Source organism: Mus caroli, unplaced genomic scaffold, assembly GCF_978045245.1.
Source record: "Mus caroli unplaced genomic scaffold, Mus_caroli_1 scaffold_13, whole genome shotgun sequence".
Lineage (NCBI taxonomy): Eukaryota > Metazoa > Chordata > Mammalia > Rodentia > Muridae > Mus > Mus caroli.
This window is the reverse complement of record NW_028227268.1, coordinates 25,969,608-25,993,249: the sequence shown is the minus strand read 5'-3', so window position 1 is coordinate 25,993,249 and position 23,642 is coordinate 25,969,608. Positions and strand designations below refer to the sequence as shown.

Genomic DNA, 23,642 nt, shown 5'->3' with positions numbered 1-23,642 from the left:
AGAGGTGGTGGAGGGGTAGGGAGAGCCTATACCCATCAGAGGGCCAACTTCTTCAGACTCCATGAGCCATTCTCCACTCCCACTATGTGAAGCTTTCTGTACAGGAAGTGACCGGAACTGAGACCTTCTTAGAAACTACTGCCTATGGAGTAAGCTCCTGGAAGGCCCTAGTCAGGTGTGAAGGATCCCGGGGACAATTTGGTAAGCCAGGGGAAGGCCAATAAAAGATGTCCCGGGCATGCTAGTCTCCTCTTGCACTGGGACAGTAATCAGGGCTCTTTCCCAAAACAAACGCCATCACCGCAGGGAGATTGGAACAAGACTCTGAAACCTAGAGGGGAGAATCCTCCTTCCTCAGCCCCTCCTTTGAACTCTCTTTCGAAACGGAGGAGGAGTTAGTTTTACAAGAACTTTCACCTCCACACTTCTTGCCTTAACCCTTCAGTTTAACAAACGGATGCTTCCCTTTCAGATCCCCTCCCCCTTTCATCTTTCAGGAAAGAAAAGAATAAAAGGGAACCTAAGCAACTTTAAAGGGTCTGCAGGGGAAGTTGGGGAAGGAGGAGAAAAAGAAAGAAAGCACTTTTGGGCCCTCCAGTTCTTCCCATTACCTCTGTTACCCAAGCTCTCCCTCCTTCACAGTACCCCCACCCCCTCCTGCCCTGCCCTGGACCGTCTCCTATTCCCTCCCTTCTCCTTCGGGCCTGGACATATGGAACCCATTTCGCTGGTGACATTGAAGAGCCGCTGGTGCGCCCGCCTTCCGCCATGGCGCCCCCGAGGCCCCCGCGCTTCTCCGTGGCCCTGCCAGTCGCCACTTCTTTCGCCCGGCGACTCGGTCACCTCTCAGACCGGGTCCCGCACCAACCTGGGTTTCCCGTAGCCCGGCGCCGGCCTTGGTGGGACCGCGGGCTCGCCCTACTCGGAGCATCCCTGGGCAGGAGCTGTGCGCCCGGCTCCGCAGGCTGAACAAAGCCGGGGGCGGGGGCGAGGCGCAGGCCGGCCTCTTTCTCCCTCACCCCCCCCCCCAACCGCCATCACTGCGGGGGTGCTCCCGGGGCCAAGGGACCAGGATGTGGCCGGCCCAGGCTCATCCCCAGCCCGGGCCGAGGGTCCCAGGACCGGCCATCAGCTCTCACGCGTTCCCCGCACAAGGCAGTCCGCCGCGGCTCGCACCCTAGTCTGAGACCGCACAGGTAAGTGTGCGGTGCTCAGTCCAGCGCCCCGCGACCCGGTGGATGTGGAGAGAGGGTCGCGGATACCCTCACTCCCCACGTTGTCATCTGAATGCTAGACAAAGATTATAACAACTTAGAGGAGGGGGTGTGGGACTGAGATTGGGGTTCGGGGCCCTGGGTTGTAGGGCGAGTGTGGAAGAATGTGGAGCTGTACCTGTGGGTAGACAAGATCCGATCAGGGTTTGGGGAGCTCTGGGGTTCAGGAAGGATGGAGACTTTCTGGGGGAGATGGGAGCTGTGGGGGTGAGGGAAACCTGAGGCTGGGCCTGGCTCGCACAATCCAGCTGCCACTGTGGGTCAGCCCTTTAGCACCTAGGAGTTATTTGAAGCTGAAATGACAAGAGGTTACGCGGAGGCTGGGTGTTAAGCTGAGAAGGTAGGAGAGGGCTTGATTTATGGCTTTCAGAGAAGCTGTGTTTACTATCTGCCCGCTCTGGAAACCAAAAACCAAACAGAGTAGAGGCGGGGAGAAGCCTGCCTTCCTTGGAGTGGGTGGCGATGTTAGGCTGCTGCGTTGGGATTTATTTTCTCTTCTTAGACCCCAGGAATCACCTCTTCACAGGCGAAGGGTGTGGTGCTTTTGTGAGACAGAAGGAGTGTGCAGGCACGCACGTGTGGAGATTGTTTGTGTATTGTGGGAGTGAGCCTAAACACTGGGCGTGTATGCATGTGCTCTGATTGGCGTTGCAGTTACATAGAATCAATTCGTGAGTGCATATAAAGAGCCAGGAGTGGGACTGGGGGGTCCTCTGGTCCTGGTACTTTGGAACAGGGTAGCTTTGGGTACTATTCACTGTCTCTTTATGCTGTCCGTGAGGTACTGTTTCTCCTGCCTGGCCTTTCTTTCTTCTAAAAAGTCACAGGCAGCAAAGCCAGCTTGTCCAGGCCTCTGGCCACAGCTCCTCGTTCCCTCTCAGTATTTACTGCCTGCCCACGCCCACGGTGGCTGATCTTCACTTTGGATCTGTAACTTTGTAGTGGGATGCTAAGAATAGAGTGAAGTGGCCGGTGCAGAAGATGTGGTATGGCAAGGAAAATGGGGGAGATTGAAGTCTGGTCTTGGAAGGGCTGGGTCCTACCATTGCTGCTCAAATTCTCCCAGTCTCTGTTGAGAGGTAGTGTGAAATAAACACACAGTTGACCACAAATAAGGGAAACGTGCAGAATGTTGAAGGTGGCAAGAAAACATTTGGACCCCTAGATAGTTATTTCCGCAGGCCAACTAGTGGCTCGTGTGTTTCTGTCCAGACACCGGCTTTGCCTGCGAATTGTTTTGCATTAAATTTTCTCAGCCACAGAATTATCTTTCCTCGCCTCCAGCTAAACTTGCATTTTTCCACCAGACACTTGGGCCCGAACCAATGAAATCTGAGAGGAAGCGGCTGGGCCCTAAGTGGCCTTAATTTAATTGATTTTATCATAAATCATCAACTTGATGAAGAACCCGAGGTTTCAGTGAAGTAAATTGATATTAATGGGAGTTTCTTGAAATGCAAACCCACTGCATTGTTGGGGCATCTTGAGCTGAGAAGGTGGATTGCGTGTTTCTCAAGAGCCTAGAGCTCAACCTGGCGCTCAGTGCAGCCTGGGGTGGGTGTGTAGGAAATACTTTGAGGGACAGCTGCTTGCAGATGGACCTCTGGGGGACACTGCAGAGAAAGGAACTTGGTTGGGATGAGAGCAGACTCTGGCTCTGAGGATACCCCCCCCACCCCTACACACACACACACACACACACACACACACACACACACACATTGGCTATCCTGGAAATGCTGGTTGTCAACTGAGGGGTCGGAGAGGGCAACTTTGGAAACTGGTAGGTGTGTGGGCAGAGGTGGGGGGGATTGGGGTGAGAAGGCCAGGCTGGTACAATGGGCTTATTGATGCCTGGTTAAAAATTGCCAGGTTGAAGCCTTCCTCTTCTAATTATACAAATTAATTATTTACTACTCAGATTGCTGCATCCATCCAAAAATAGCACTTTTGATTTTGTAAAAAGTGTAGAAAACAACCCATCCTCCACTCAGAAGAGGAGCAGTGAGGCCCACTGTTTCTGTGGGGCCAGAGAGGATCCAGACCAGGATATGTGCTCAGTGGTAGCCAAGGAAACATGTAATTCCCAAGAGGAAGTATTTTGCATCTGATAACAATGGCACTGGTGCACTTATCTTCTGAACTCAGTTTATTATTGTTTGCTGTTACTCACATTTACATTAGGATATAGATAATTACTAATATTCAGCCTGAAAGGGAACCTTGGAGATCATTTATTTAGTCGGCTCCTTCACCTTCATACAAACAGCTTGGCTTTAAAGAGGGGCTCACTGAGGCCCAAAGAATGCTCAACTTCGAGTCACACAGCCAAGCTGCCATGACTAAAGGCTCAAGCCTGTAGCAGGCATAGCCTAATGTCAATTTATTTTCCACTGTGGCCCTCAGTTTCCCTCTCTGCTACAATGGCAGAGTTGGACTAGACACTTCAAGTTCTCCCCCATTCTGCTCTTGGGTGCCCCTCAGCATCTCTTTGTCTGTGGGATACTGCTTGGGGGGTAACTTCCTGTGTGTCTGGTAGTTCTGTGGCTATCTGACTGTAGAAGTTATTGCATGATATGTTTGCAAAATTCAGAGTTTGTCTCTGCTTGTACCTCTAGAAATTAAGTCCTCTGGACTATGTGTTTTGAAGGAATCCCTGTTCTCAACAGAATGGAGCCCAGGTCAAGAGCAATGACAATAGAGGCCTAGCTAGATGGGGTGAGCCAGGATTGGCACAGGGCCTTAGCTTCACCAGACAAGCCTCTTTCTCTGTTAAGATGCTAAGCCAGGGCTGGAGTTGTCCAGAAGCAAGCATCTGAGGTTCCTCTTACCTTAGGTCAAGACCTGGATTGTGGGATCACAGTTTAGAATCGGTGGAAGCAGGTGCAGCTTTCCCACAGACTCAACCTTGACCCTGGACGGTTAGACCTTCTTTATCTGGGAGAGGGCAGGGCATACACAGCGTGCCATAGCACCATACTGTCTGTCCTTCCAGGGTAACTAGAACTGAGGCCAGCAAAATGGAAGGTCCCTACTTTGTTTCACTCTATTTCCTTTTTCTTCTTCCAACTACAGAGACATGAAACTAGAAGGCAATGGCTTCCCAGATGCACAGCTATGTGAAGGGCAATTTCTTTTGGGATCAGGGATAGAAGGAGGGTGATGGGTTTCTGGGAGTTTTTGGATGCCCAGGAAAAATATGGCTTGGGGATTCTGAGGCAGGAAGTGGAGACAGCGAAGTAACTTCATTTTTAGAAATCCCAGGCTCTGGTCAGACAATCCAATCCTCCAAACCTATTTTGAGAGAGAAAGTTATTGGGGGGGGGGGGGGGAAAAGACTGCCAGACCCAGACTCTGGTCCTATCCCATTCTGACTTTGGAGTTTTATATTTGGAGGCCTTCCACTGATTGGCTATTAATCCAGTGAGTTATTGTCTACTAAACAAAGGTCATTGGGAGAGAGACGTCCAATCAGTCAAGAGAGACCCTGCCTGCAGGCCACTCAAAGTGGACTGTGCCCTTCCCTTCAGCCAGCCAGTCTTTGCCACTATCTCCCTCCTTCCCCTGGCTTACTCCTCCAGCTGCCCAGGACTTACAGTCTCTCCCACCCCATTCCCCTCTGCCTCTCCATCCTGGCTACCTTTGTCTCCACACTGATAGGGGTGGGGTTTTCCAGGGCTAAACTAGATGTCCCTGATTTAGAATGGGATCTTTCTTGACCAAAGAGCCTGCCTGCAGCTAACTGTGGTCCCCTTAGTATTAGTTTAAGGGGTCTTCCACTGGCACCCAGGAGGCTTTATAGATCCATGTGATGTTCTTTCTTCCTTACTCACTCCTAGTCTGAGGCAGGGTGGGATAGAGCCTGGATTTTCTTTTCTTTGCTCATTGGGTCAGGCTTTCTCCCACCCCCTCCCCTCCGAGTTATCATCAGCTGCGTCTACACTGGCCTTGGGGAAAGCGCTCAGATCTCTTTCCCATGTTTCTTTGTTCCTTCCCACTCGAGCATTCTGAGAGAGAGCCAGGGACAAGGGAAACCCATGTCTACTCTACAAAGCCATCTTCATTTACAACACCTTCCTCCGTTTACAAACCTAAAGCTTTAAAATCTTCACTAATATTTAAGAGGAGATGAAGATGAGCTTCAACTTTAAAGTATTCACAAAGTTGGACTGGACCGCCAAGCTAGAAAAGAGCATGGGGCAAGCAAGAAGCAAATTGCTAAATTGTAGCCGCAGCTCCAGCAGTGCCAGAGGAGTTTTCTGCTTGCCTGAGATCGGAATGGGATCCCTGGTCACCAGAAGACTGAGGGCAGAAGTTGGTTTTAAAGAAGCCAGCACTGTTTGCCCTTATTGAGATAATTTTTTGTTCTTTGTGGAATGTCTTTGGGGGATGCGGGGGTGGGTAAGGATGATCGTACTGAGATTCACAAGGGTGGGCAGTCATCGGGTCCGCGCCACTCAAAGATTGCTTACAAAACTCCTACTCTGCCGATGCTGAGTACCCAGCAGCAGTTGTGGAAGAGAGGGCAGAGCTACTACCCTGTCTCTACAAAGACAGAAAGGATGCTTGTGAAAAGGGACGCTCTCTCCCATTTTTTTTTTTCTTTTTACACGGATCAGTTTTTGCCTCTATCAGCACACACTGGCTGTTTGTCTCATTCTCTGCACTTTCCCTCTTCTTGCCCTTCCACCTTCCCACAAAGTTACCAAGTTCTCTGAATCCCAGAGAAAGCTGTTTCCCATTTGCTCGGCTCAAACTACCCCTAAATCATGGCCTCTAGTCTATCCCCCTGTCTCCTGTTAGTCCACAGAGGCTATCTTCAGATCCTTCAGGATGTCCTCTGCCCCAAGCTCCTCACTCCAGCTCCAGCATCCAGCCTTTGTTCTCTTCATTTTACAAAGACTCTTAAGCCACTACCTACCACCTTTCTGAACAGAACAAACCCTCTCAGCACCCATATATGCCTCTGTCCCTCTGTCACCTCCCAGCTTCATGGCGGGCAGCTCCCTGTGGCCCCAGGGACAGGGGAAAGATAAAGAAACCAAACAAGTATCTTGGATTCAACTTCTACCACATTCACAGGTGCATCTCCTCTAAAAATTTTTCCCTGGCTCCTAGATTTCCCTTTTGCTCCCATCCCTGGATGTCCCTCTTTCTGGGACCACCAGGGGTGAAGAAGGCTTGGAAAGAGAAGGTTTTTTTTTTTTTTTTCTTCCTCCATACTCTTTCCCACCACCCCAGTGCAATCCAGGCCACTGTTGTTGCCGGCAGCATTGGCTAGGTGACACGTAGGCTCTTTTGTTATCCCTTTAGGCAGAGCTGTGCAGTCCCAAAGGTGACCAGGTTTTTTCTCAATTCCACAATAACCATCTCTAGCCAGTGGTGATAGCTTTTAAGGAGTTGAAGAGTCTGAAGTACATTTTTTTTAAAAAAATCTCTTTATTTGTGGGAAGTAGAGGAGATGGTCTGTGATTTAAATTTCCTGAAGTCTCTGGAAGTTTCCCTGGACTGAGCTGCTGACCCACCAGACCTCAGATTCTTTGGCATCTAACCCTGTAGATCTCATATCACAGTTGCTGGACAAGTACTCAGGAGGCTATTGGCTTGATCCCCAATACTTCATTAATATTTTTCTTGATACTACTAATAAACACAGCAAATTGACTCCGGCTTGCTTTCTCTACTTACCCTCTCAACTCCCACCTTCCTCAAGCCACCAGCTCTGGGGAGGCAGTAGGATCCCAGGTATCCCATCTAGGGCTCTGCATGTGACTCCTGTTGCTGAAGGGTATAGGAAGACCACAGGTTCCTTCTGTAAAACAGGGCCCCAGAGAAAGCAGTTGCTCCAGCCCATTTGGCCTGATTTGTTGGGCTTAGAGACAGTGGGGCCCTAAGTCAAGGGTTGACCCTTTACCACCCCTAAAGAAGAGCCTTGGGGGGGGAGGGAGGTAAGAGAGCTATTGCTCATGGGAGACCATGCCATCCTCTCTGGAAGGGAGACAATAGCTGGTGCTCTCTCACCTTTGTTTCCTGTCCCATGCCTGTCCTGGTGTATCCAGATGGGAGAAGGCAAAGAACAAGTGCCCTAATCAGAAAAGCACAGGCTCCTGGCGGGATCTGTCTTTAGGAAGTTAAGAGAACCAGTGTAGAAAAAGAGACACGGGCTGCCTTCTGTGTCATCCCTCTAAGTCAGCAGTTAGGCAGCCTGCAGGCACTCCACCCTGAAGAAATGGCCTGGGCTCTTTTTGTCTTCTTGCCTCTACTGCCAATGGCTCTTTCCCCACCCCCTGGCCCAAATTTGCAGACACCTACATTCTTGGCTCCTGTCTTCCTCCTACAGGCCTCCTACTTGCTTTTGCCTGCCCTGTTCAAACACACTCTAAGAAAACTTTCAGCTTTTGTAGCTCCTTCACTTGAGTCTTGCCGAGCAGAGCACGGTGGTGGTGGTGGTGGTGGTGGTGGTGGTGGTGATGGTGGAGAGACAGATTGGTTCTGAGTAGTGATGTTCATCCTCCATCCCGTCGGCCAGTACATTCAAAATGAAGCCAGTCTGGAGTTCTCATCTTCTCTGGGAGTACAAATGTCCTTTTCACCCCTTAGCCCCTTCTGCCCTTCCTGAGGTGAGAATCTTAACAGAAACGACCCATTGAAGTTCCTAGAGCCCTTCTGACCGGGCTGTCTGGAGCTCCAGTTAAACCGGGATCCTTCCTTCTGTCACCCTCTCTCCAACCCCACTCCCCCTGCAAGATGTTCTGGGTTTTTAATCATCGCTCACCGCTAGTTGTCTGTTCTCAAAAGGGGTGTGTGTGTGTGTGTGTGTGTGTGTGTGTGTGTGAGAGAGAGAGAGAGAGAGAGAGAGAGAGAGAGAGAGAGAGAGAGAAAGTCTGGCTTTGTCCCCCCTCCCCCATTAGAGACTAGGGGATAGGGGATGAGGAGGAGAGAAGAATCAGGGACTGAGATCAGGGACTCAACCACCAGGAGTGTCTACTTAAAAAAAAAAAAAAAAAAAAAAAAAAAAAAAAGAGGAGTCTCCATGGGCCTCCTATGAGTGAGCAGGAGAGACACCCAGCACCCCTGGCCCAGTCAAGCCAGCTTCTGGCTAGGTCTCCAGAGGCCATTTCTCGAATTAGCATAATGGTCCAATACAGGGGGGGGTGTCCTGAAAAGGTGGGGGCACTATGTAAACTCCACCAGCTTTCTTTGCATTTTGCTGTTTTCTTCTTCCCCATCTCAATGTAAAAAAATTTCCTGTTTTAAAAAAAACAAAACAAGACAAGAACACCTTCTACTTTCTTTGCTTCACACTTTATTTGGGGGGGGGAGGCAACCCCCCCCCCATCTCTCATCACCACAATCACCTTCCCTCCTTATCAGGCATCTATGCTGGTTAAAGGGGAGAGGTGGGGGGGGGCGAGCGTGTGTGTGTGTGTGTGTGTGTGTGTGTGTGTGTGTGGTTTTTTCCCTGTGCAAAAGCAGAGGCCATTGTTACGGAGAGTAGGGCGTACCAGTCTTATAGGGCAACCACACTGTGGCGGCTTGGCCGAGCTGGAGCTCGGAGCCGGATTCTCGGCGAGCCAAGCCGCCCAGCACCTTTCGGTCTGCTATTTTCTCCCCCCGCTCCCCTACCCCTCCCTCCTGCGTACCCCCCGCTCTAAAGCCGAGTGAATTGAAGCGGACGCCGCGCGGCTCCTCTGGCCGGTCTGCCCCTCGGGCTCCCTAGCCGGGGTGGCTTTGGGGGGGGGGGGGCGACGCAGCTTTAAACAGTGGTCTTTTTTTCCTTTGCCTTCAAGGAGGGGAGATTTCTCGCCTGCCGCTCGCGCTGGGGCTCGATGTGAATATATATTATGTCTGCCTGTTCTCCCCTCGTCGGTGGCTAAGGTAAGCTGGACTGAAATAGGCTATCAGTTTGTGAATGGCGGAGAGTATGTCTCAATGATTTATGGCCCATATGACTCCAATCTCGGTTCAAGAAGAGTTCACAAGCTTTAAGCTTCCTTCCACGCAGCGACTGACTCTCTCTCTCTCTCTCTCTCTCTCTCTCTCTCTCTCTCTCTCTCTCTCTCTCTCTCTCTCTCTCTCCCTCTCTCCCTCTCTCTCTCTCCCCCCTCCCTCCCTCCCTCCCTCTCTCTCTCCCTTTCCGCTTTTCTCCTTTTCCCCTCTCTTCTCTGCTAGCAGCCAGATCCAGGGCTGAATGCCCTCTCCCCCGTTTGCTAAGAAGAGCCAAATCTTCCTCTTTCCCTTTCTTATCCTTTTATTTATTTTTTCTTCCTTTCGTTATTTTTTTAAAGTCTTGGAAGACGGCCTATCCTCTCTCCTGGGGTTTCTCCAGCTATTGTTACCCTTTTCGGCTCTCCCAGGAGTGTGCCTAGAAAGGTGGGGTTCTGGAGGGGGGCTTGCCTCCCTTCTCTAGCGAGACCCCGAGGGGAAGCCCAGAGCCACTGTCTCCATTCCACCCTTCCGAGGAGAAGCCGTATGGAGCCTGAATTTTTCCAACATGGAGGCAAGGGAAATAGACTTGTTTGGCTGGGTAGAGCTGCTCCCCACCCCCTCTTCTGGATCCCAGATTTCAGATCCTCAGGGCACCTTCGGGTTCCTTACTGTCCCATTGAGCCAGTCCTCTGCGCCCTCCAGCCTGGAGCCCTGTTAGGCAAAGTCCCGGAGCAGAGTTGCTAAGGCGCCTTTTAATTCGGTTACCTCCTGCGCCAAACTTGCTGCCGTGGAGCTGGGCCCGGGCCTGGTCCGGTGAGCTTGGAACCTGCCGCCGCTAACCAGTTTGGCGTCCCGAACAGTTTCTCCTCGCCTCCTTGAGCCTGAGCAGGAGGTCGGTAACTCCTCGCCGGCCGGCCACCGCCGCCGCAGCGGCCAGACAGCCCGCCAGCAGCGGTAGCTGGAGGCTCTCCGAATCCACAAACCTTCCTGGCCTTGTCTCACCGCCAGAGGAGTCTCCATTCTTTCCTATCACGTCTCTGGCTCCTTCGCTTCCCACACTCGCCTGGCCTCTGTCCTGCGATGGTTTCGTTTCGGGCTTATTGCTGGGGAAACGACAGAAATTTCAGCCCCAGGCGTCTAGTCAAATGCTGGGCTTTTATTTGTTGTTGTTGTTGTTGTTGTTGTTATCACTATCATCATTATTGCTGTAACAATCATTTAGACTAAATAAAGCCAGGGATCAGCCAGCTAACCCCCTCCAAGGTTTTTATTTCATTCTCTTCTCTATCTATTAATAACAAACTCAACTGATGTCGGTTAATTAATTCTCCCTTTCAGCCAGGGCTGCTCCGAAGCTAATTTTGGTTAAATCATCAGAGGCTAATGGTAATAATAATAAAGGGATTGGGTCAGCCTGGTCAATTGAACTCCAGTCCTCCCTGGAAGGACCTGCTGCTTTTGCACACCCGTGTGTATTTCCAGAAACAAAAATTTCCCAGAAACCAATTGGAACTCAGGGCTACATCATCTCCCTTTTAAGTACCGGGATCTGTGTCATAAGGGCAGCCTTTGCGTGTGGGAGGGGTTCACCCCACCTGAAGTTTTTTTCATTTTATTTTTACCACGTTTTCTTTGGAGTTGACCAGCTGGGCTGAATGATAGTTTAAGTTTTGCCCAAAGCACATGACACAGAGAGGATCAGACTGGAGGCTTTAGGGAAGTACCCATAAGAGGACTGGAGAAGACAGAGAAAGAGGAGATATGGTCAGAAATCTCGGAACAAATACAAAACCTCCTGACACGGTCCAGCTTTATTTTTTGGGTGCACTTTAAGAAGACTGTGTTAGAATAGTGACCATAATTTTATTTTATTTTATTTATTATTATTATTATTATTTGCTGTTGGGAACCTCAGTAAACAGCCTCTCCTTTGAATCCAGAGAAGAATAGTGTTCAAACTGTTTTGTGAGTCTTTATCATCCTGAATAATTTCCCCCATCTCAGTAGAAAAGAGATTCCAGCAGCTGCACAGTTTTTCCTTTTTCTTTTTCCCTGAGAAATAAAAGAAAACAGATTGTTATGGATTGGGGGTGGGGAAGACCCAAGCCAAATGGTCATAGCACCAACCGGTCTTGCCTGGGAAATCTAAACAATCATGGTCCATTTGGACGCTCCACAGGGGCCTCTGGCTGCTAGGTCCCAGGCCTGCCTGAGCCAAGACTGGAGGTGATGGTACCTTCAGATGGGACATAGATGGATGAAACTTGGCTCCACTGCCTCTGGGGTTAAAAATCTTCAGGAATTTTCTACCTTAGGCTGCTATGATCTTGGAGGGAAGAGTCCCAGATGAACTTGCTTTTCATTCCAGCTTGGGTCCAAGATCTGCAAGTGTTCCTTCCAGGCTAGACAGGCTAGGCTGCTTAGGTGAAAAGATATGGAAGGAAGAAAGACAGGAAGCAGAGAGGCCTCCCTATGGGAAGGAGGACCTCTGGGATGCTTTTACTTTAGAGTCTAATAGTGCCCTCTCCCTGGGATTGCCCCATCCCAGGGTTGGGGAGTTGCAGGGGTGGGGAGGTTAAGGAAAAATTGTAGAAGAGGCCAGGGGGTGGTTAGTGCAGGGCGCCAGAGAGAGGCAATGGTCCATGAAGCAGTGGTGTTCTATTCCTAAGCGTTCCTCGAAGGAGTACAGTCTTGATTTTGTTTAAAAAAAAAAAAAAGGAAATGAAAATGGATGTTTTCTTTTTCCCGTTAAAATTAAAGTTGAAGAGAGAAGCATCCAAGTCAGGTTAGATACTTGGTCTCAGCGTCTGCTGCAGAGATACTGGCGAGGGGAGAAAAAAAAAAAAAAAACTATTGATGTCAGTTCCCTTTTTAGTTCCTAAGATGGATTCGAGGCCCAGTCCTCTTCTCCCCTCTGTCTCTTCTCTCGCCCCGCAGGTCAGCCGCTTGGAACAGACCCGGGAGGAGGGGGGCAGAAAGGGGAGGGGGGTCCGGCGTGTCACGTGACCCCCAGGGGTGCCAATGTCCGGTCGTGAGGGTATCAGGCCCTTGCAAGTTGCCACCCACTGCCCGGGCCTCGCCCAGCGATGCAGAAAGCCACCTACTACGACAACACCGCAGCTGCGCTCTTCGGAGGCTACTCCTCGTACCCTGGCAGCAATGGTTTCGGCTACGACGGGCCTCCCCAGCCCCCCTTTCAGGCTGCCACGCACCTGGAGGGTGACTACCAGCGCTCAGCGTGTTCTCTGCAGTCCCTGGGCAACGCCGCCCCACATGCCAAGAGCAAGGAGCTCAACGGCAGCTGCATGAGGCCAGGCCTGGCCCCAGAGCCCCTGCCCGCACCTCCGGGCTCACCCCCACCCAGCGCCGCACCTACCAGTACCACTAGCAACAGCAATAACGGGGGCGGGCCCAGCAAAAGCGGCCCCCCCAAGTGCGGTGCCGGCTCCAACTCCACCCTCACCAAACAGATATTCCCCTGGATGAAAGAGTCGAGGCAAACGTCCAAGCTGAAAAACAGCTCCCCCGGCACAGGTACCAGCTCTCTGCCTTCCTAGTCCGTCAGCTTTTGTCCAACCCAGGAATGTCACTGTTATTATAGCATCCGACCCCAAGGCGCCCACAAGGAGGCCTGGAGACAATATTAGATGGCTGCCTAGTGCTTTTTATCTACCTTTCACTACCTGATGACCTCTGACCTGACCAACACCCAGTCCCTCCAACCATCCTCGGCCTGGGCTTCCAAGAGTTTCCAGGAGGTGGGACAGTTGGCCTTACAGCCCTTCCCAAGGCCGCACCGCCTGGAGGCACAGAGTCATCAAGGATAGATTATTATTAAGTATGATTACTGTGGGTATTAATCACCATCGCTCAGGCAGCCTGGGGTCCCGGCCTGCAGCCACCCGAGCCTCTACGTGCCACACTTCCAGGCCCTGCCCACCAGTGTCCAGTCTCCCCCCACCCCCCAAGGTGTTCCCAGTCACTTGTCTTGTAAAGAGGGCGGACAGAAGGGAGGAATCACCTCAGACTTGGATTTGGATATATGGGGAGGGGTGCGCGCACACGCAAACACCTAGCCCTAAATAAATGGCCACGCAGCTCTGTCTGTGTGACATGATCAAATTTTCATAAGCCGGGGCCGTGAAAGGAGAACAGGTCTCTTAATAAATGCCACTATTATAGAGTGTCCGCTAATGCGACGGGAGGTAGGAAGGGGGGGAGGTTGTAGAGGAGGCGGGGACGCGAAGGGGAGGGCAGCGGGGCCTCCGAGTCCAGGCCTGGATTTATTAAGAAACGATGCATTCAATTTCGGCGTGTTCAGTAATTATCTTTTATTTCATTTTCTCCCCTTCCCACCCCTCCCCCCTCGGGTCCAGCAGAAGGTTGTGGTGGTGGCGGTGGCGGCGGTGGTGGCGGCGGCGGCGGTGGTGGCGGCGGCGGCAGCAGCGGCGGGGGCGGCAGCGGCGGCGGGGGAGGGGACAAGAGCCCCCCGGGGTCGGCGGCGTCCAAGCGGGCGCGCACGGCGTACACAAGCGCGCAGCTGGTGGAGCTGGAGAAGGAGTTCCACTTCAACCGTTATTTGTGCCGGCCGCGCCGGGTCGAGATGGCCAATCTGCTGAACCTCAGCGAGCGCCAGATCAAGATCTGGTTCCAGAACCGTCGCATGAAGTACAAGAAAGACCAGAAGGCCAAGGGGCTGGCCTCGTCCTCTGGGGGTCCCTCTCCGGCCGGAAGCCCCCCGCAGCCCATGCAGTCCACGGCCGGCTTCATGAACGCCTTACACTCCATGACCCCCAGCTACGACAGCCCGTCCCCACCAGCCTTCGGCAAAGGCCACCAGAATGCCTACGCGCTGCCTTCCAACTACCAGCCCCCTCTCAAGGGTTGCGGCGCTCCACAGAAGTACCCCCCGACCCCGGCGTCGGAGTATGAGCCCCACGTCCTCCAAGCTAACGGGGGCGCCTACGGGACGCCCACCATGCAGGGCAGCCCGGTGTATGTGGGCGGGGGTGGCTACGCGGATCCGCTGCCGCCCCCTGCCGGCCCCTCCCTCTACGGCCTCAATCACCTTTCCCACCACCCCTCGGGGAACCTGGACTACAACGGGGCGGCCCCTATGGCCCCCAACCAGCATCACGGACCCTGTGACCCTCACCCCACGTACACAGACCTCTCCTCTCACCACGCACCGCCTCAGGGTAGAATCCAAGAAGCGCCCAAACTGACACACCTGTGATGGGAGGGGCGGGCTGGGGAGGGAGGGGTGAGGTTAAGGGCCAGGGAGATGGCGGACTTGGGGGATGGGCGCGGTTTAGAGTCCTGAAAGAGGTGTGGGATGGGGTTGTCGCCAGGTTTCCAGAAACAGAACAGGCCTGGGGTGCCTTCCCAGCTCCCAGGCCCCCTCCCCGCCCCCAGGGGCTGTCTTTTAAGTCCTCCATGCCTGGTTCCATCTGTCTGCCAACAACCCTTGGAAAGGAATCCACAGCAGGTTGGAGACGGGACCACATCAATCCCAGGGTTCCCAGGGTTCCAGCACTACCAAGTGGGAATTTCAGATTGGAGAGGTGACGTGGAGTCGGGTAGAGGGAGCCAAGACAGGCAAGCAGGGCAGAGAAGCACATTCAACACTTAATGGCTTGGCTATCAGCAAGCAATCAACTTACCTTGCATCTCTGTGGGTAATTTCCCCCGAAATCTTGATTTTTTTTGTTGTTGTTGTTCTCCCTTTCAGTCTCCCTATGAAAAATAAGAAAACACATTTAAATCGAAGGGCACAAAGTATGTTTCTCTCCTACTTCCCTGAAGCTTCAACTCCCCCCTCCCCCATCTGTTAGGCTTCTTACTATATCTATCATTTACTATGGCCCTACGGTTGGTTTTCTGCTCTAAGGACATTCATATCTACACCCCACCCCTATTGATTACAATTTTCAGAGGGCTCAGGGATGGTAAGATATCCTGAAAGTCAGAGCTGCCTATAATATAAATAAATATATATTTTTTTTCTTTTAAAGAAAAGTTAAGAGGCTAAGGCAGGCAAGTTGTCAGGACTGGAGGCTTGCCCATTCTCCAGTCTCTCAGCTCCCACCCCATCCCACTCCATCCACTTTCTTTTTACTTCTGTTCTTCTCTTGACTTAACGTGAAAACAGGGTATATTTGAACAAACTGTCTGTCCTGGCAGGTGCTACAGCTGGACCTGTGGACCTTGCTCCAGTTCCTGACAGGACAGTCTTGTTGCACTTGGAGTTTACATTTTAATGGATATTAAAAAAAAAAAAAAAAACAACTGTGAGAGATGTCTGGGCCTGCAGAAAGTCCAGCTTCGCTCAAAAAGCGTGTGTTCTAGTGAACATTTTCATATATATTTATTGGTTATAGCCTGTTAAAATATTTTCTTTTTTGTATTATTTATCCCCCTACATTATGTATTTATATGAGGGACAAAAAAAAGGAAAAATGTACTTTTTTAGTATTTACTTGTTATAAAGGTTGTTGTGTTTCCTGTCATGTAAAACCAGCTATTTTAGTTTTTATTGTATTCTAGACAAGAGCTGTAGATTTATGTTAAACTCGTACATATGAGGAATTGTAATTAGTTCTAAAAGGCATGAACTCAGCTCCTAAATGTCACTGTAGAGTCCTGAATTTGTAGAGATAAGAACTTAATTCTCTCTTGGAACTTTCTTTGTTCTTCCGTAGTTATTTTTTTCCCCTTAGTTAAAAGAGTTGTCTGTCAAAACAATTCTTGAATAAACTTTCTGTTATTAATTTTATCTTGTTATGGTGGTCCAGTTCAGGTTGCAGAAAAAGGCTCTAGTGGCCAAATGTCCCCTAGCAGGAGGGCATTGGTGACACTCCCCAGGCTCTTTGCCCACTGCTCAGGTCGCTGTCTCCCCTTCCTGGTGTTTCCTGCTTCCAACTCAGTTTTTGACATTTGTACCAGTCTGGACCATTCTGCCAAGTTCTTCAGCTAAGGTTTAAGTAACAAGCTTGGGGGGGGGGGGATGGAGGGAATCTTGGGTTAAGTCTGTTCTTTGCCTGTCTGTTTTTCTTAGTCACTGGCCTCTTTTGTCCCTTTGACCAGCACCTCCAGGCACCCCCTCTGTTTACATCCAGGCAACCCCAAACCTAGCTTATTACTGCTTCTTCCAGGCAACCTAAACTTCATGTTCTCTTCCGGAGCTACAATGAGGCTGTCACGTGACCCGAAGCCCAACCATCATTGGGTCTAAAATGAAAACAAAGGAAAATGATTAATCCGGGGAGTGAGGGGGAAATAACAAACCGAGGCCTAGACTTCTCAGGTCAAGCCTTAAAACTAAAGGGAAATCTGATCATTAAATGAAGCCCAGGGCAGAGGAAGAGGAGGGCTGGTTAGATTTCTCCTGCCAAGGAAGAGAAGGGAGCGAGAGGAAGCTGTAGAAACCAAGCTTAAATAAAATGGTCCCCAGGCTAACGTGAGGCTCTGTTTCCACGATGCTTGGGAAAACTTCATTTCTTAGTCCTGGTTCCATAAAAGTTTTATCACATTGGAGCGAGGATGGAGAGGGTCTGTCAAAGATGAAATGTCACCACCGCATAGCGGTATCCGATAAGAGCGAGGAGACAGGGGAGGCTGAAATATGGAGCTAATTCGTTGAAAGAGAAGCGATGGCTGCCTGCTGAAGAGTTACATAATTCTAATTGTAAGCGATGAACCCACATTGCTTAATTAGGAGCATATATTTGGTGGTAGTGGTGATATGGGGTGGGGGTAGGGGGATAAGAATCGTTCAGGCCCTCAGCCTTAAAGCGAGGGCTGATTTTCATTTTTATGTTGTATCCTGGCAGCCCAAGGTTAGTAATTACAGTCTTTATGCAACAATAAATAACAATAAAAAAACAACCTGAATAATACGCCCCCTCCCCACCAAGTAGAATTTTTTAACTGGACTTGGCTCATCTGGGCAGCAAGCAATTTAGCATTGGGCCAGGCTATAAATTAAAGGCAGAGGAGCGTGCAACGTTTGATTGGGATCAAATAATGCTCAAGGGTCTGTCTTTCCTTTTCCTCTTCCTCTTCCCTGAATAACATTTCTGAATGATATAACTATGAGAAGGGTCATGTTTGACTGTGAGGAGAAGGGTGGATTGCTTATTTATCTAGCTGAAGAGGAACCAGATAAGAGAGAATTTAGCTAGCTATATTGATATATTGTGGCTTGGAGCTAGGGCTCTAAACAAAAATAGGACCTACCCTTCTGTTTTCCAGATTCTAGGTCTAAAGCTGTTTAAAAACATGGATAAAAATCTGCGCTGTAAGGTAGCAGACAAGGCAGGAGGGATGTCTCTGGAAGGGAGGGAGGGTTGGACAGGTTTCTCGGGTCCCCCTTTCAACACCCAAGTTTTCTACTGTTCACTAATCTGGCCATAAAATCTGTCATCAAGGGTTAGAGAGCTGTATTTCCTACAGGACAGTCTGGGCTCTGGTTGTCTTAGGAGATCCTTGGATGTTGCAGCCAGCTGGAGCGCCTGTTACAAAACTTCTAGAAGTGCCCATGCTGCCGGGGAGAAGGCCCTCTCCCAGGCCTCACTGTACAGGACTCCCTTCCAGACAGCTACTATTTGGATTCTCCTCTGCTAACCACCATCCAGGAAAATATATGCATACATTGTTTTGTTTTGTTTTAGCTAAGGTACACAACACCCTCTCTGGCCGCTGGCCTAGTTAAGAGCAGTTTCCCAAGAGCCTGCCTCTTTCTGTCCACCACCTCCAGGTCCCCCCTCCCCCCTTCCCCACCTCACGCTTCCCGGCAAACTTCTCTGCCTTTTTCTTTTCTTTCTTTCTTTAAATACTCACCACCACCCACGCGGACGTTACACTGACAGAAAGTTTCTAGTTCCAGCTCTCCGCTGAGTTGCCATTTCTCTGCTAAGCAGCCTTCTCCTCTAGGCTAGGCGACAGAGAGCGAGGAGGGGGAGGGGAGGCCAGAGCCGTGGGAGTTCTCCGGAGCAAACTTTCCACCCAAGTTAGCGCCTTCCCTCTGTCCCCATTTCCCATCTGTTTCCTAGATCTCCCAGAATCACCTTTCTCTTTGGCTACCCCCTCCCTCAGGCCTTTTTAAGGGATATGCAATTTAGGTTGTTCCCTCTGCTTTCCCAAAGAGCCAAATTCTTTGATGCAATCGGAGGGAGCTGTCAGGGGGCTAAGATTGATCGCCTCATCTCCTCTTGGTCCCTCTGACCCACTTATTTAAAAATCTTCCCCCAGCTGACTTTTCATTTTCAGCTTTGAGGCCTAGTTTCCCACCGATTTGCTTGTGGCTCTGAGGTTTTTTTGTTTGTTTTTGCTTTTGTTTTGTTTTGTTTTTTTGCCTCCTTCTTCTAGTAAATCACAATATTCTAAAGTTGAGTCCATCATAGGCGCCTCACCATAGGATACATTACATTTTTTTTTTCTCTCTGGAGGCCCAAAGCAGAATATAATCTCAGTGGTGGTCATTACCCCCAGTCCCTTCTCCCCCTCTCCCCTACCATCTTTAGGAAATTTTTTCTTACTAGGGATTTAAAAAGTAGCCCAAAAGCAAATACAGAGGGGGAAATCCCTTTGTCCAGAGGGAGACTGTGCATTGACTTTAGCTTTGAAAGTTAAGTGGATGGCTACTTTGGTGCCCTGGATAGAGACACAGATACACCTGGGGCCCTGTGAATACATCTGTCACTTTAGACCTTCTTAGACCCTCCTATTGCCAGGGTTGGGGTGTCACAGTGTGAGTACAGATGACCCCAACAGGAAGGCAAGTGGACATAAGAAACTGCTTGTAAATTCTGAGCAGAGACTAGAATTCAGGGCACATAGCTAGGGAGGTAGGACCATGTCCCAAAGTGCTCCTGGAATCTATGTCCCTGCTGCCAGCTCTGTGCATTTCTTAAGTGTGAACTACTGCTTTCTGAGGGTGGGCGGGCTGCTGCTGCTGTTGGTTAGTGCTGTCCTTCATCCATCTCCTTTCTGATTTCCCCCTAGGTATGGAAGCCTCTTTCTACTCCCACTTCCCCCCAAATGAGCTTTTTTTTTTTTCTTTTGGGGGCTGAGGTGGTGGTAGGGTAAGAGGCTACTGAAGGCCACATAAAGAAAGCATATTAACTCAATCCATTTCTCCCTTAAATGTGGTTGTTTGCCGCCACCACACAGTCCCTGAAGGGAAGGAAAAGGTTCTTTTGGCTTTTCTGGGAAAAGAGAGCCATTAGGGAGAGTGTGGGGGTACTGATGAAGGAATAGAGGTAGAGGAGGAAGCCTCATGGTATCCAGGTCGTGGCCCTCTGGAGTTTTTGAATCAATTAAAGCAAATAATGCCTGTGTTTTCCACCAGGCCTAGACTAGCGATTGGCGGAGACCGGTCCCGTGACCATGAATTCCCTGCAATTTCGGCGGAGTCCTGGGTTTAATAGAGAGAGTCCCCATACGCTTGTATTTATCAGCAATATACAATTATAAAGGCCTAAATTTAAAAAAGAGAGAGAGCGAAATCCCCCTCCCCCCCGCGAAATCGCTCCATTGCATAAACCTGGGGGGGGCGGGAGAGGGGGTCCCTCTGATCCTCCCTCCTGACGCCCCCCCCAGCAGGCCCCCTCCCCCACCATTGAAAGCCATGAATTTTGAATTTGAGAGGGAGATTGGGTTTATAAACAGCCAGCCATCGCTCGCCGAGTGTCTGACTTCCTTCCCCGCTGTCTTGGAGACATTTCAAACTTCATCAATCAAGGAGTCGACATTAATTCCTCCTCCTCCTCCTCTGGAGCAAACCTTCCCCAGCCTCCAGCTCGGCGCCTCCACCCTTCAGAGACCAGGGAGCCAAAAGCAAGCCGGAGATGGGCCTGCTCTGCGGTCACCGCCGCCACTCCCCGTCGCCCCCCCAGCCCCCGAGTTCCCCTGGATGAAAGAGAAGAAATCCACCAAGAAACCCAGCCAATCCACCGCATCCCCATCTCCATCCGCCTCCTCGGTCCGGGCCTCCGGGGTCGGATCACCATCAGGTGGGTAAGCATATTAGGGGCGGGGTGAGGGGCAGTTGGAAGAGAAGGGGAGAATGTGAGGTGATGGGGCTCCTGGTGGGGTTCCCTAGGTCGACGGATCTGGGGCGAGGGAAGCAGAGTATCCCGCTGGGGTTCAGGCCTAGCCACTGTTAGCACCCCCACCCCCAGAAAATTTTGGAAGCTGATTGAGGGTGGGGAGGATGCTTTTTTTTTTTTTTTTCCTTAAATGTGCTTAGAAAAAAATGATTCGATTGAAGCGTTTCCCCTGTTTCTGTGTAGAGGAATGAAGCGTGTCTGGGATTGAATCTGGAGCCTGGAAAAGATGCGATGCCTCTAGCTCTCCTAAACCTAGGGAGAAGAGGGAATTCAAAAGCTAGGAAGGAAAGGGGTGAAGAACAATCTGTGATCCCTCTCTCTCCAGGTTGAGTTGGAAAGTTCTGAATTGAGGGGTCCATTGGGAGGACTTGGGGGGAGAGAGACTCTGAGGTCCTGGGAGCTAAGAGAAATTGCTCCCCGCCCCCTCCGTGGCCCGTGGGCGGCTCTGAAGGCACCGACTTGACCCGGGCCGGGTCTGCCTACGTGGAAGAGCACTAAAAAGACCCCCAAAGACACAGAAGGAAGCGCTGTGGGGGTGGGGTGGGAGCCCGAGTAGGACTGCTGAGAGTCTTTTTAGCCGAAGGGGTGCTCCCGATCTCAGCTAAACGGAGGCTGCGTTGAGACCTCTCTGATAACATAGGGGTGCTTCCCCCGCAGATGGCCCCGGATTGCCAGAGAGCGGCGGCAGCGGCTCCCGCAGACTGCGCACGGCCTACACCAACACGCAACTGCTGGAGCTGGAGAAGGAGTTCCACTTCAATAAGTACCTGTGCCGGCCGCGTCGCGTCGAGATCGCTGCCTTGCTGGACCTCACCGAAAGGCAGGTCAAAGTCTGGTTCCAGAACCGACGCATGAAACACAAGCGGCAGACGCAGCATCGAGAGCCGCCCGAGGGAGAACCAGGCGGGCCGAGCGCCCAGGACGACGCGGGAGAGCCAGCCGAGGAACCCACGGTCAGCCCGGGCGACGTCGCGTCTCACCGGCTGCGGGAAGCCTGCTTCCACCCTGCTGAGGCCGCGCAGGGACCCCGGGGCGCACCGCCGTCGGCGCTGCCTGCCACCACCCTGGAGAGTGTGGGTGCATCGAGCCCCGGTTGCACAATGCTCAGAGCCGGAGGCCTGCAGAGCGAGCCCCTACCCGAAGACGCCTGCCCCGAGCGGCAGGATTCGCCTTTTCTACCCGACCTCAACCTCTTTGCTGCAGACTCCTGTCTCCAGATGTCCGGAGGCCTTTCGCCCAGCCTGCAGGGTTCTCTCGACAGCCCCGTGCCCTTTTCCGAGGAAGAGCTGGACTTCTTCACCAGCACGCTCTGTGCCATCGACTTGCAGTTTCCCTAACTGTTTCCCATCTTTGGTCCTTTCCGTCTGGTCCTCCTTGGCTGTTGGGGGCGGGAGAATCGGGCCTTCTCCACTCCTGGTTACATTTATGCGTTTTGTTAAAATCCAGATAGTAACGAATTAGCGTTTCATTCACTCCTTTTCGCTTTTTAAAACCACACACAAAAAAAAATCCACTTGGTAAAACTCCTTCCAACGAAATCTCAGGAATAATTAAACTCTAGTGGGAGCGGGTTTTCTTACAAAGAACTAGAGGGACCTATTTTCCTCTTTTTTAAGTTTTAGATTGTAGATTATTTATTAAAATTGTTTAATAATAGGAAAGGGGGAAAGTATTTATTGTACATTATTTTCATAGCGTAAATAAATGTCTTTATAATATGAAAACGAGTGTTTGTGTTGGGATTCAGCTCTTTTTGCCAAGTCCCTACGGCCAGTCTTTGCTTTCCCACTCTCCGCTTGAAGTTGATTTATCTCTGGCTCAGGAGACCCAAGAGAAGGCTGGCAAAGTCCGGGTGGTACAAAAGGGGCCCTGCTTGGTGACTATTTCTTGTCCAAGACACCAGGAAGAGTTTATGGAAGCTTGGTTCATCTGCAAACGGACCATTTCCAGTCCTGCTAAGATGTTCCCTGGGTCCCTGCTTGGAAATAAATGTGGGGTGGGTGGAAAAACAGCGTTCTGGGGGGGACAGAAGCGGGTACAAGAAAATGTCTCAGAGGCCAGCTTTGAGCCCTGGAGGCTGCGCAGAGGGTAAAAGGAATTGAAGGAGAAATCCTCGGACTTGCTAGCCTGCGGGCTTTGAGTCTGCAAGTTTAGGCCGAGGCCTGCGCTGTGTGCCCCATGCTGCTTGGGGCTCCAGGTCCTTGAAGACTAGAATGGGGCTTAGGAATTTTGTAGGGAAGAAGGGAGGCCCGGGCGTGGCAGGAGGCTTTTGGCTCACAGAAGGAGCGCGGCGAGCCGCAGAGAGCGCGGGAAATAGGGACGATGCTCAAAATGGCGCTGGGTTTGGAGCGCAGAAGAAGCAACTGCGGCCGCCATGACAGCGGCTGCGGGATGCTCGGGTCCCGCTCCCGGCTCGCACCCACTCCCACTTTCTTGAGGCCAGATCTTTCACAACGAAGAAAAGACAGTCTGGGAGCTTCCCGCCAATTGTGGGTTTTTATTTTATTTGAGAGAGAGAGAGAGAGCAAGGAGAGGAGAGTCCCTGTGCTGGGGAGGGGAAGCGAACTTTGGGTCCTGGGACCACTTTACCCAGTGTGGCTTTTTGCTCAGGGCTTTGAAACCGCTCTAGGTCATTTTCCAAATGCAAGCCCACCTGTCTTGAACAACAGCTTCATTTTCCATCCCAACATTTCTCCTGTCTTCTTGCCCCCCATAGTCCCCCTCCCAGCTCTGCAAACTCAGGAAAGGGGAGGCAGGGATTCTCTTCCCCATCTGCCTCTTGGTTTGTTCTCCAGAACCAGGAGATTTAAGGGACCCTGGAAAGCCATCCATCCTCCTCAGGTTTATTTAATATTTCTCAGGCTCAGAAACAGATACCTACCTCCCCGGCAGATGTTGCCTTTTTTTTTTTTTTAAAGGCAGTTTATTTCCTAGGCCTCCCAGACTTTCCCCTCTAACCAGCAGAAGCCAAGGTAGGTGGTGACTTGGAGCTCTAGGCAAACCCACTGCATTCCGCGGGTCCCTCAGTGTGGGAAGTATACACGTTTTACTCAGCTGGCATTTAATCCCTTAAACTGTCTTAATATAGAATTCACCTCATGCATTAAATAATCTTATGTCATGTTAAATTGCACTTATTTCTTTCATAAATAAATTAATATAGAACAATTAGATGTGTTATTATAATAATATCGTGTATCTTATTAGTTTATTTTCTCTCATAAAATATATAGGTATGAAATAAATTCAATATATTAAAGTAATAATACACAGCTTATTGGCTTGTGTGTTTATTTTCCTCATAAATAAGTGAATATATAATATATTA

At 50.8% G+C, this 23,642-nt stretch overlaps 2 protein-coding genes and 1 long non-coding RNA gene across 3 annotated transcripts in view; 2 read left to right on the top strand and 1 right to left on the bottom strand.

Moving 5' to 3' along the window:
- The window catches only part of Hoxb3 (homeobox B3), a 53,473-nt gene extending 39,034 nt beyond the window's left edge, over nucleotides 1-14,439 (top strand). The window contains exons 3-5 of the mRNA XM_029483438.2: nucleotides 9,065-9,152; nucleotides 12,141-12,737; nucleotides 13,580-14,439. Of these exons, the coding sequence (XP_029339298.1) occupies nucleotides 12,290-12,737; nucleotides 13,580-14,439 (1,308 nt within the window). The 5' untranslated portion in view covers nucleotides 9,065-9,152; nucleotides 12,141-12,289. The remainder of the gene's footprint in view (nucleotides 1-9,064; nucleotides 9,153-12,140; nucleotides 12,738-13,579) is intronic.
- On the bottom strand, nucleotides 13,670-18,136 carry LOC115032331 (uncharacterized). The gene is made up of 4 exons (XR_015044969.1): nucleotides 18,045-18,136; nucleotides 16,346-16,433; nucleotides 14,867-14,939; nucleotides 13,670-14,738 (listed from the first exon to the last, which is right to left on the bottom strand). It is a non-coding gene; the product is annotated as an uncharacterized LOC115032331 (long non-coding RNA).
- A 1,697-nt stretch (nucleotides 18,137-19,833) lies between these two features.
- Hoxb2 (homeobox B2) lies at nucleotides 19,834-22,005 on the top strand. The gene is made up of 2 exons (XM_021177301.2): nucleotides 19,834-20,218; nucleotides 20,972-22,005. Exons 1-2 carry the CDS (start codon nucleotides 19,834-19,836, stop codon nucleotides 21,649-21,651), a joined length of 1,065 nt encoding a protein of 354 aa, XP_021032960.1. The 3' UTR covers nucleotides 21,652-22,005.
- The last annotated feature ends 1,637 nt before the right edge of the window (nucleotides 22,006-23,642 follow it).

Bases quoted from the DNA above. Each gene is read 5' to 3' on its own strand.
- Hoxb2 (XM_021177301.2), top strand. From the start codon at position 19,834: ATGAATTTTGAATTTGAGAGGGAGATTGGGTTTATAAACAGCCAGCCA. The intron at 20,219-20,971 runs GTGGGTAAGCAT...CTTCCCCCGCAG, and splicing joins CGGGGTCGGATCACCATCAG to ATGGCCCCGGATTGCCAGAG.